This window comes from Asterias rubens, chromosome 4, assembly GCF_902459465.1.
Source record: "Asterias rubens chromosome 4, eAstRub1.3, whole genome shotgun sequence".
NCBI lineage: Eukaryota > Metazoa > Echinodermata > Asteroidea > Forcipulatida > Asteriidae > Asterias > Asterias rubens.
In genome coordinates this window covers 18,195,740-18,208,611 of record NC_047065.1, presented here as the reverse complement: position 1 = coordinate 18,208,611, position 12,872 = coordinate 18,195,740, and the positions used below count along the sequence as shown (strand labels likewise).

General features: G+C 38.6%; 1 protein-coding gene across 1 annotated transcript; it reads left to right on the top strand.

The window, feature by feature from the left end:
• Positions 1–9,114: 9,114 nt before the first annotated feature.
• LOC117289452 (proline-rich transmembrane protein 4-like) lies at positions 9,115–11,627 on the top strand. The gene has a single exon (XM_033770584.1). The coding sequence runs from the start codon at positions 9,558–9,560 to the stop codon at positions 10,680–10,682; it is 1,125 nt and encodes a 374-aa protein (XP_033626475.1). The 5' UTR covers positions 9,115–9,557; the 3' UTR covers positions 10,683–11,627.
• The last annotated feature ends 1,245 nt before the right edge of the window (positions 11,628–12,872 follow it).

The window sequence follows — 12,872 nt, the reverse complement described above, 5'->3', positions numbered from 1 at the left end:
TTGAAACCCCAAGAAGCAGAACCCCGCACGTGCAACCCCCGAGGTAGGGGACAACGTCCCACAAGTTCGAATACACACAAGACCTGTTCAGTCTATTAGCAATTACCTCCATGTCACCAGCTTGAGTTCACATAATGCGCATGTCAAGTTACAGTCTAGCTTCGTATATATAAATGCCACGTGCGTCACGATTTGTTTAAATGCAACTGTTCTCTCGAACTATAGTCGCTTTCCAAATACATGCAGCCTTTCCCTTATACCTCTGTGGAATTTACTTAGTCTTAGGTAGTGTTGCTTTAGGTTTCTTGAATGTTTCTACTTATAAGTGCATTTTCGTTTATTGAGTTTGAGTGGTTTACTACTTCACAGCACCTGGTAAAATTCAATATTTAGGGAAGCCACTCGGGAGGCCGGACCTGGGGATCCATGGAGGGGCAACCATGTCACGTGATATAGCGGTTGGTTTTCACTGTGGATCACCAATGTAGTTATTGACTTTAATTAAATTAAACATTGAAGGATAACTTTAGGAATTGGCAAACTTAAAAAAATAGCAAATAAGTTAAATGGAGGTGCTTACACTGTGCATTTTGTGAGATCTCAGTATAAAGCGCCACCAAGAGGCGAACTTTCAAAAAAGGTCCTTCGACTTATGTGATCATTGTTTACAAGTGATATTGTATATTCCAGGGCCTCTCTGGCAGGCAACATACTGCACGACGGACATTTATATTCATACTGGTCATGGTTAACTTAGTGTCATAATTTCAACACAAATTCAAGGGTTATAAAGTAACAGATGTGCAAGTTTTAAGATGTGCCCTTTGCATTTCAAAGGTGCAATCTCTAGAAATAATAGGACTTACTTAGTTCTTCCACTGAGCTGTGCACAAATCGCTTGCAGGAAGTCCAGGGTATGTTGCTCCCTGTAAACATGTCACGTTACATGGTTTATATACCGTACATGTGGGGCCTTGATCATCCAATATTGAACGTGTTCAAGAACACCGGTTGTATTGTCCAATTTTGATATCAATTTTCCGCAGATATCAAGTGACAGCAGATTGAAAATCGAGACGGGAAAGTCAAACATTTAAAGGACTGGACACCAGCTTTTGTTGTAAAAGACCAGTGATTTCACTTGATCTCTTAACATATGCCTAAAATGACATGCCTTTGAAAATTGGACTAAATTGGTCATCGATGATCAAGAGAATAATGATAATCTTGATGCACACATTTTTGTGCTTTCAGATGCCTAAAACTTAATATTCGAGTACAAAATTACCTCTTTCTTAAAAACTACGATACTTCAAAGGGTGCCTTGTTGAGTAGTTACCGGAAGTGTCTAGTGTCTTGTATACCTTTCATTGTATTTAAGAATTGTTATTCAAGCCGACATAGGACGTTTCTCTCTTGCAGCAGGTGCAGAAGCCAATAAAAACATTATTCACACCTAATTCACAAAACTAATAGTTTTGTACAGTCTCTCGGATTACTCAGAGAGCGTGTCTTGTCTGATATATCAGCGGGTGAGATCAGTTGGCTGTCCCCTTGAGCAAAACACCGCGTTCCGGTAAAAGGCGAAGCATGATTCGTACTTGCCTACTAATCTTTGGAATTTACATACCCACAGACTTTACATTTTACCATCCAGACTGAATACGCCATATCTATACACTGCTACGAAAACATGTTTTAACACTAATCTTTAGAACGTCTTATCGGCATTTGATAAAAGGAAGATTCTGTGATCGTTTCTGACCTTCGTATAGAGCCAATTCTTTGTCTGATTTTCAGAATTAAGTACACTTTATGTTAGATACAATCGTCACTCGATTGATTTACGATTTTTTTTAAAACAATATTTAGGCACTGTTTTCAAATTGCAAGTTAAATCCACCCAATATTTATACCTCGTTCGGGGATGTTGAAGTTGTTCATCTACAAACAAGGGCATGCCATTGTGATTTTGTATTCTTGTCGATATTCCTTTGTTTAATTAGTTTCCCATTAGTTTGATTCCCCACTACATGGATATTTGACTCACATGTTTGAGATGGCTCGTTATTTTATCATCATTTTTGTTTAATCTGTCTGAGAACCCTGTAAAGTGCCTTGTACTGTATACCCCCCCCCCCCAGGCATGATGAACCCATGTAATCAGATACCAAGGTGAAGAAATGTCAGTTTTAGATGTGGGAGGGAAATTCACACGAGGGAAAACCCACGCAGTAGGGACTGATGACCCAAGGCTCCATTACGAGCGGTAGTCGAAGGTGATTCGCCATTTGTTTCATTATTTCATTTCAGTTATTCTGGTTGTAAAGCCAAACACCCGCAGAAAAGGCTTTTTTTTCCATTGTTCTTAAAGAGCCAATAACCTAATGGAGAGAAAACAAGGAAGGAAGTTTCAATTGTAGAAGTAGGAGGAAAACCAAAAATGATTATTCCAGGGAATTCCCACGCAGTCAGGAAGGAACTGAAAACCCAACCACGTATAGTGCCCCAGGTGAGATTCGAACCGGGGTCCTAGAGGTGGAAAGCACAACAAAAAAACTCTACCCTGATGTATGTTTGTTTCTCCTTTGTTTTTACGATAATGTAACAATTTTAATATTGTCATTATTTGTTTAGCTCGCCATTCTGCGATGGGTTTGTTTTGTCAGTTTTTGTTATCGTTTTGTGATTGTGTATTTTGAAAGTTTGATGGCTTTATGCTTCAGTTATCTCATGTAGCACTACTTTAAAATCTCTTGTCCTTCCACGGCTAAAACTCTCTTTAATGGAATGACATAATTTAAAGTGATTGGCTTTCTATAACTTCAAAGCAATGCCGTTCGTACAAAACTCACGCATCACAGTTTCTTCAACAACTGAATTGGTATCCATTCAAAAACGCATTATCTCTCCAAAACAAGTCGCAGATTTGCATTGCAGATTCACTTGATCTCAGCATGCCCAACCGAACTGGCCTTCAGCTTTGAGAAATACATATAACTACATCAAACACGAAGGTGAAACAGCCTTCTCAGTAGCTGAACCCAGATGCTAGAACTTGCAACCTGTATTGACTTGGAACTCTCGTCATCAATACAAATGTAAACTCAAGTCATACCTATTTTAATCTTATATTAAGGTTCTTTTGTTCGATACAATGTTCCTCTCTTAATGTTCTGCATCAGCTTTTGGGACGCTTGGTGGCAGCAGACTTACCAGGTAAAATCCATTGTTTTCGGTCATGTGCGCACACTCAGAACTACGTAAAGAGTAGAAAGTTACCTGGTAAGTATGCTGCAACTTAGCTCTTCAAAGTCTCCCATACAATATCCTCTCTGCATCAGCGCATTGCAACCATTCGCAAAATGCACATTTTATACTTGATCTTACGTTTCGTTAGAATCTTCTTAGCGTCGTTTACCTATTAGGAACAATAGGAGAGCATTATTATGAGATCCACAATATAGTCTTGCAGTAAACACACTGGACACTATTGGTATTGTCCAAGACCAGTCTTCTCACTTGGTGTATCTCAACATATGCATAAAATAACAAACCTGTGGGAATTTTAGCTTGATTGTTCGTCAGAGTTGCGAGGTAACTATGAAAGAAGAATATACCCTTGTCGCACGAAGTTGTGTGCTTTTAGATGCTTGATTTCGAGACCTCTAAAGGTCTCGAAATCAAACTCGTGGAAAATTACTTCTTTCTCGAAAACTGCGTCACTTCAGCGGGAGCCGTTTCTCACAATGTTTTATACCATCAACCTCTCCCCTTTACTCGTTACCAAGTAAGGTTTTAAGAACTTACGAATAGTGTCCACTACCTTTAAAAAAATCATTGATCATCTCGAGGTGTAACACACAAGAACTTGCTTTCCTTCTCCCATAGCTTTCTATCACGTGGAATATCTTATTACCCGTTGACATTTAGGTGTGTTGAGGTATTGCTCACGGAAGTGTCAAATGGGTGTTAGTGGTAAGCCCATGTGCTTATATCTACTTTGCTTTGTAGATTGATTTTGATAATTGGCCGTGTTTTAATAAGAAATTCGAAATGAGCTGCTACTGTGTGCTTCCTAGGGAAATCAAAGTGGATCATTTACTTATCTTGGTGGATCGAGGGGACTTGTTGTGATTTACTTCACTGTCACGTGCTGTGTGGTCTTATATGATCTCAACGTCTCGACTAGACTGCTCTAGTCATCATTAGGAAACTAGAGTTTGTTTGGGATGCTGGAGTTGATTTCACAAAGAGTTAAGACTAGACTTATCTCGAGTTAGGACGAACTATTCGTCCTAACTTAGGACTAGCCATACGTTTTGTATATCTCCTAGGACTAGTTCTACCGAACTCTTTGTGAAATTGACCCCTCCCCTGAATTCCTTGTAATGGACACAAAGGTTTCAAAACTTAGAGTTAGCAAAACTCTGATTGGTTTTGCTGAAAAGTTAATCCTGGATGTGTTTTTTAAATCATTTATCATTTAAATACACTGCTACGAAAACATGTTTTAACACTAATCTTTAGAACGTCTTATCGGCATTTGATAAAAGGAAGATTCTGTGATCGTTTCTGACCTTCGTATAGAGCCAATTCTTTGTCTGATTTTCAGAATTAAGTACACTTTATGTTAGATACAATCGTCACTCGATTGATTTACGATTTTTTTTAAAACAATATTTAGGCACTGTTTTCAAATTGCAAGTTAAATCCACCCAATATTTATACCTCGTTCGGGGATGTTGAAGTTGTTCATCTACAAACAAGGGCATGCCATTGTGATTTTGTATTCTTGTCGATATTCCTTTGTTTAATTAGTTTCCCATTAGTTTGATTCCCCACTACATGGATATTTGACTCACATGTTTGAGATGGCTCGTTATTTTATCATCATTTTTGTTTAATCTGTCTGAGAACCCTGTAAAGTGCCTTGTACTGTATACCCCCCCCCCCCCCCCCAGGCATGATGAACCCATGTAATCAGATATCAAGGTGAAGAAATGTCAGTGTTTTTTTTTACTTTGCTTTGTAGATTGATTTTGATAATTGGCCGTGTTTTAATAAGAAATTCGAAATGAGCTGCTACTGTGTGCTTCCTAGGGAAATCAAAGTGGATCATTTACTTATCTTGGTGGATCGAGGGGACTTGTTGTGATTTACTTCACTGTCACGTGCTGTGTGGTCTTATATGATCTCAACGTCTCGACTAGACTGCTCTAGTCATCATACGTTTTGTATATCTCCTAGGACTAGTCCTACCGAAATCTTTGTGAAATTGACCCCTCCCCTGAATTCCTTGTAATGGACACAAAGGTTTCAAAACTTAGAGTTAGCAAAACTCTGATTGGTTTTGCTGAAAAGTTAATCCTGGATGTGTTTTTTAAATATCATTTATTAAACGAAACGGCAGTCAATAGTTCTCTTCTCTTTTCTATGTTTTGGTTGTCAGTTCACTTTTCAAATAATTTCTTCATTCGTAAAATGCTCGCTTTTTTATATTCATCTAGTTTCTACTTCCCTGAGAGTTCCCTCTTTCTCTAATGCTTTCGTTGACAACTGAAGTCTATCATTTGTCTGTCTGTCCGTCAATAGGCTGTGAACAAAAGCTGTTGCTTCTCTCCTGGCCTACTGTTGCTCTTTGTTTAGTGTTCACCATGTTTTTGCAAAATGTTTATGTGTATGTACTATTGAATTAATTATGTAACATGAGGTTTTAAATTGTGTGGTTTGTGGCTGCATTAAAATAAAGTAACAAGTTAGGTGGAATATACGTGTATAAATAATTTAGAACTACACTTGTGCCTTCTGAATGGTTGTTGGTGGAATACAATTCATCTAAGACTAAGAGAAACAACCTTGCCATATGGTAAGAATGTGTGTTGTTATTATGAATAATTGCTTGGGGCGAATGACATAAAGAGATAGACTCATCCGTTGATTAGTACTATGACCTTTCAGAAACCAATTATGTGTGATATTGTCCTTTATTATGTTTAACATAACGCCATTAGAAAATACAGTCTGCTTGACGTAATCCAACAGAAACCTAATTAAAATGGGTTCGTCTGAAATGGTTTCTAAATTTGCCTTAAAATTACTCTTTTAAGATAATTAATTGCACTGTATAAGTCCGGTTTATGAAAAAAAAAGGGTTTAAGATTGAATTCTGTTCTTGAACATAAAACAACCACAAATGAGGGAGTACTTTTTAGCGAGTGACATAAAACTTATAAAATTTAATTCATGAAAATTGTTACAAATTTGATTTCAACCCTAATTCTGCGTCACAATGGGGGTAATTTTGACAGTGTACGTTTTGCTTACCATATAACCATATAACTTTAACCCATGTCATAAAACTTTTCTTTCCTCGCCTTTTAACTCTCTGTTGACCCCGGTTCGAATCCCGTCTCAGACCCGATCCATGCGTGTTGATTTGGTTTTCAGTCTAAACTTGATTGCTTGTTGGGCTTTACATGTTCGACGTAATGTATTCAACCCTGTTTTGTTCACAGGTGTCTTCGATACGGATTACAGTGCAAGCCTCTATGAGGATCAGTGCACTGTACTCTCGTGGTTATATTACCAGAATGTTCAACTTAAAGCAATTATACACTTTCGGAACAGAAATATTAAAAGATCACAGATTTACAAATAACTTACAGGGTTTACAGAAAATAATTGTAAAAGACTTCTCTTGAAATATTATTCAATGAAATGCTTTACTTTTTGAGAAAACATTAAAACAATTATCAGTTATCGACAACGAGAATTACGGATTTATACTAAACACATGTCATGAAACGGCGAAACGTGCGGAAACAAGGGTGGATTTTCCCGTTATTTTCTCCCGACTCCGATGACCGATTGAGCCTAAATTTTCACAGGTTTGTTATTTTATGTATAAGTTGTGATACACGAAGTGTGGTCCTTATGACAATACTGTTTACCGAAAGTGTCCAATTGCTTTAAAATGTAATACGAGTTGAAATATTCGCCTCGATAGCAAGCTGTTTGGGTGTTTATTTATAACAACAAATAGTCAAACAGTATTATAATATTGAATGGTCCGAAATCACAAAATTAGAGAGCTTTACCTGGGAGTCAAATAACCATTTGAATCAAAACTCTTCTGTTTTCCAACACAGACATCAAATTGTTTATCTCTCATTCAAAACTGACATTTGAATAATTGTGAACTGCGCTTCACAAGTGAACTTAAAGGCACTGGACAGTGGACACATTTTGGTATGTCAAGGCCAGTCTTCTCACTCAGTGTAGCCCAACCTTTGCATACAATAACGAACCGGTGAATTTGGTCATCAAATTTGCTAGAAAATAATGAATGAAAAACACCCTTGTTATTAATTTGTGTGCTTTCAGATGCATAATAGAAGGCTTCAGCTGAAGTCCTTTATTATTTGAGTGAAAATTGTTCCTCTTTTCCCAAACAATTTCTCCTCTTTCCCCAAACCTACGTCACTTCAGAGGGAGCCTTTTCTCACAATGTTTTATAACAACCTCTCCATTGCTCGTTACCAAGTAAGTTGTTTTCCCGAAAATTAGTTTGAGTAGTTACACAATATGTCAGTGCCTTTAACGCTGAAAGGTTAATCAAATCATTGTTTGTCTAGAAAAGGCTAAGGAACAATAATCATGTTCGCATATCAACAAAATCCAATGCATGACATTGCATTTGACATTCAACGAATATTAAAAATCCGTACAACTTGGCAGCATGCCTAATGGCTAATGCAATAAAAGGCACAAACAAGCATCGGTTCACCTTCGAATTGTTATGATTGCTAAAGGTGAAGTGTCAAAGGTCAAACGCAACGATATTTGGTTTTCCCTTGTTTGTGTTTTCCAACCACATCTGAATAATAATAATTTCTCATTAGGCTTCTCTATTTATATGTTTCCTGAAGCCTATAGGCTGAAGTGATAATCACTTCTTTGTGATAATTTGGTTTCAATAAAAAAAATAATAAAATACGGTTGAAAATAATTCGAATTCGTGAATGTTTGCGGTAACACCATGATAATCTCTTATTGAGTTGTGGTGATTCTAAAAAGGACCGTATTGATTTCAACTTCAGTTCAGTTCAGTACAACATTTATTTCCAATTCCTGTAATAAATACGATGTTAGCAAAGTGATACTCGACGTTTCGATCAGATGCTCTGATCGTCTTCTGGAGAAAGCCATGCTGCATTCTGCCACAAACAACATTGGTCCAATCTGAAACGGTATCGCATTGTGCCTAAATATGACAACTTTTATCAACCTGTGTTATTTTTTGTAAACGCTCTCGATGTTCGCTGGTGACCCTATTTCACGCCATGCCAGTGGGTCTTTCAATTTCAAACGACTTCACTTTAGTATGAAACAAATTCCATAATTGTTTCTTTCGTACCAAATCTGATTGACTTCAAACAGAGTCTGTGATGTTTATTTTATGCATTCTTTGTAGATGTCTCGGAGCAAATGAAGAAATTTGTAAAGTACCTCTGGTGTTCAACTCAAATTGGTGTTTGATTTGCTTATGATGAAGGTTTTAACCTTAGTTTAACCGCTCCTTCATGCAATGGGTTCTCTCACCGCACGGACGTACTAGCCATGAACCGCACTGAGTGTGTCATTGGTTTGACCATAGAGAAACCTGATCTATGGTTTGACGTACATGAACATCGTGTGAGGTAAAACATTGACACAATAACCCGACCAGTAGGTCAGTTTAGTGGCCATCAGAAGAAGTAGTATCCTTACACACAGCATCTCTCTTTCCTCAAACGACATCACCTACACTACTTGAAACGACGTATAGCGAGCTCGAGATGTTAATCTCAGGAGATAGTCACTTCTCTCCCTGCTTGTAATTCAATGTGTTCCTATTCGTTCACATGAGTGAAACTCAGGCTCTAACTCGATGTGTGCGCAATCTGGTTCCTATAGCGACTGCGCGGTCAGGAGGCTGGAAAAACACCGTGTTTGAATGAGAAGGGCTGATGAGCGTGGTGGTGCAAGGCTTTCAAACCGTGAAGAAAAATAGAAGAAACTGATATACACTACGCATGTGCATGAAGCTCACTTGTATACATGTCAATAATGGTGAAGTGGTTCATCATCAGCGGTCTGTGAACAGACGTTTCGTACGGAGGATTGGCGCGTCTTTCCACATGGATATCGTCTTAAGGAAGAGCGGACTCGCATTGTGTACTGATGATGCGGACTGGACACCCAGGGTGCAGTAAGGCTCCTCACATCAAAAGAGCATCATGTGGTGTTTCTAGCAGCAAGTTTCTAGTCAGGCTCTTCATTTCAAAGGACCCTTACGTGGTGTTTCTAGCAGCTCTGCAGAAGACAGATGCCCAACTCAGACACAAAACCAACGTGAGTTACTTTGGGTAAGAGTCATGCTCTTTACGTCAAATGACCAATATTAAATAGCAGCTTGGCAGACAACACTGGGATGCTCAACTCAGATATAAACCAACATGAGTTACATATAGTAAGAGTTGTTTGATGATCACTTCAGAGTATTCTCAGCAACAATGAGTCTAAATATGACCCAGCGTAACATTGCATCAATAGCCGAGGTCCACCCAACGGGGATGGATCTGTTTGAGATGACAGCACCACCGGGGGATCTCACCACTTCAACACCCATGGATATCCCGTGTGAATGGGCATCAACCACGGAGTATTTGCAATCTGCATTTGATATCCACGTCTATGGGTACGCTGGAGTGTATATATTGACTGGTATAGTGTCCGTCATTCGTCTGTATCGCCTGTACACATTCCGAGCCGGACGCCTTATGAGCGGGTTTCATGTTAAACTCAACATGCACATTTCTACGTTAATATTCAGCCTTTTGCGAACAGTCATGTTATGCCTTGACCCGTATGGGTTTAAATGCAGAGTACCACCTCTTTTGATCAGGTTGCTGATGTCAATGGCCTTTCCATGTCTTGCCGTGGCTTTTAATTTACTTCTCTTGCTATTACTAGAAACCACTAAATTATACCCGAACTTATCGTGTATTAAACATCAGACGCTGACTTTGGTTGGCAGTGCTGGGGTGTACTCATTGGTTCTTATATTAAAGGATTTACTCCTTGACTATGACGCCATATCGGCAATCATCTTTGATATATTTGCCTTGATTATCTACACTATCTGGGGTGTGGTTATGATGATTGGTTACTTCTTTGTTGCCTGGAAGATACGAAGCAGTCTTCGAACCAGCGGCAGCCCGGTTGAGAGTGAAGCGCTTCGACGTTTTTCCGGACTCCTCCAAGCATGTGGTATGGTTGGGCTCTTCACGCTCATGACGCAGATACTGTACGCGATCTGCAAGTACGGGCTGCCGAAGCCTTTTATCACCAAGAACCCATGGGTGTGGTGGTGCCTGCAGTCGGCACTCTTCATGTTTGAATCAGTCATGTCATGCTTACTCATGGTTGTTGCAAGCCGAACAGACAATAAGAGACATGTGAATGTAGCACCGTGTACAACTTGGGAGTGGCCACGTATGCATGGTTGGAACCTAGAGGCTGTACCAACTCGACCAGGGAGACCTGTGCCAGCCGGGATGAACGTCAAGAAGAATTCACCCGTACATCCCACACAGTCTACCAATGCCAGACAAGATGGCTGCACTCCACACGTGTAAATTCCATCAAAGCGAAAACAATTGCTGATTAAGCACGTGTACACTGTTTTAACAGTTGATGGATGTTGACAAGTGTATTAAATATACTCTTCATTGATCACCACGTGCACAAACCTCACAAGATTGCAACAGGAACAGCACACGAGCACTTGCCGTAAAACAATTTAAAGGAAAAATAATCACAAGCGAAAAAAAACACACTGCCTGATTTGATTCATGCAAAAGGAACATAAATGTTGCTTTATAGGTAAGATTTATCGATGGTTTCATGCGGAAAATTTCAACATTTTAAACGATTTGGGCATTTTCACCATCACCTAATATTTTAGCAAAAAATGTTTAAACAAAAAATTATTAGAGAAATAATCTACTTGTGGGGACTAATTTATTCAACAACTGAAGCAGCCGTTCAGAAAGGAGCACCTTTCGGACAGTTGGTAGGGTTAAAATATGATGTATTTTTGTAGCTTAAAATTGTTAATTTATTCTATTGCCATTATAACAAGAGCGTGTATTGCCGTCACGTCAATGTGCACTGAGCTAAATTTGACACATTAAAGCCAGGTGCGTACCTCACGCGAAAGCCAAGCGACTTTTGGTGACGGTACGCCCCGGTGGTTAAAATTGTGACGCAAGAAAATTCACTTCGCTTTTGCTTGTGTTAATAACCATGATCTTGTTTGTAAGAAAACCCAATATGACTGAGTTCTGTTTTGGCGCATATGTTTGACATCAGCATAATAATTACGGATACAGATTAATGAAGAGTTCGTGTAACCACTGCAATTAATGTAGTCCTGGGAAATTAATACATAAGGGAAATTTTGCATTAAGCTTAACTCTTGTTAAATCCGCCTGTATTTAAAGAACAACCCCTGTTAAATCTGCCTGTATTTAAAGGCAGTGGACACTATTGGTAATTGTCAAAGACTAGACTTCACAGTTAGTGTATCTCAAAATATGCATAAAATAACAAACCTGTGAAAATTTAAGCTCAATCGGTCATCGAAGTTGCGAGATAACAATGAAAGAAAAAAACACCTTTGTCACACGAAGTTGTGTGCGTTTAGATGGTTGATTTCGAGACCATCTGATGAGGTCTCGAAATCAAATTCGTAGAAAATTACTTCTTTGTCGAAAACTATGGCACTTCAGAAGGAACCGTGTCTCACAATGTTTTATACCATCAACCTCTCTCCATTACTCGTCCCCAAGAAAGGTTTTATGCTAATAATTATTTTGAGTTATTACCAATAGTGTCAACTGCCTTTAAAGGACAAAATGGTTCATGTATTCAATTCAATCACATCTTGAATCACCTCACTCCCGAGGGAGCAATTAAACTAAACACAAATAATTACAGCCCACACTCTCTATGTTATACGAACGAGTAAAGCTGTATTCGTTATCAAGTGACTTGCATGTACAATGTGATACTTTATCGTTAGATTGAAAGCACACAAAGTAATATGCCGACACTAGACGAGGCCATACCTTTTTGCACAAACTCTTGGTTTGCCAAGTTAAATCCGTCGGTAAAGGAAAAGTAAGTCACGTTCAATTTATTCAATCAGACACATCCTTAATCATTTCACTCCCGATGGAGCAATTAAACTAAACACAGAGCATTGCAGCCCACATACTCCATACTCAATCAGTGAATAGTATTAAAGGAACACGTTGCCTTGGATCGGTCGAGTTGGTCTTTGAAAAGCGGTTGTAACCGTTTGTTATAAAATGCATACGATTAGAAAGATATTTTAAAAATAAAATATACTGATCCACACAAGTATCACTCGAAATTGCGTGGTTTTCCTCTTACCTCGTCGACAAACACGGTCGGCCATTTATGGGAGTCAAATTTTTGACTCCCATAAATGGCCGACCGTGTTAGTTTACACGCAATTTCGAGGCAAATATGTGTGGATCATTGTATTCTACTTTTAAAACATCTTTCCAACCATATGCATTTTATAACAAAACGCTTTTTATAGACCAACTCGTCCGATCCAAGGCAACGTGTTCCTTTAATTATAAAGTAAATTAGACATACAATACTGTTATTTTGCTTTATCAAAGGAATGCAAACCGAAAAAAATGTGCAGACGCTAGACGGAGTCATATAGGCCTACATTCTAGCAGATTTTCATGCGTCAAATATTGACTTTCACAAAGCCCAACCTAAAACAC

Bases quoted from the DNA above. Each gene is read 5' to 3' on its own strand.
- LOC117289452 (XM_033770584.1), top strand. From the start codon at position 9,558: ATGAGTCTAAATATGACCCAGCGTAACATTGCATCAATAGCCGAGGTC.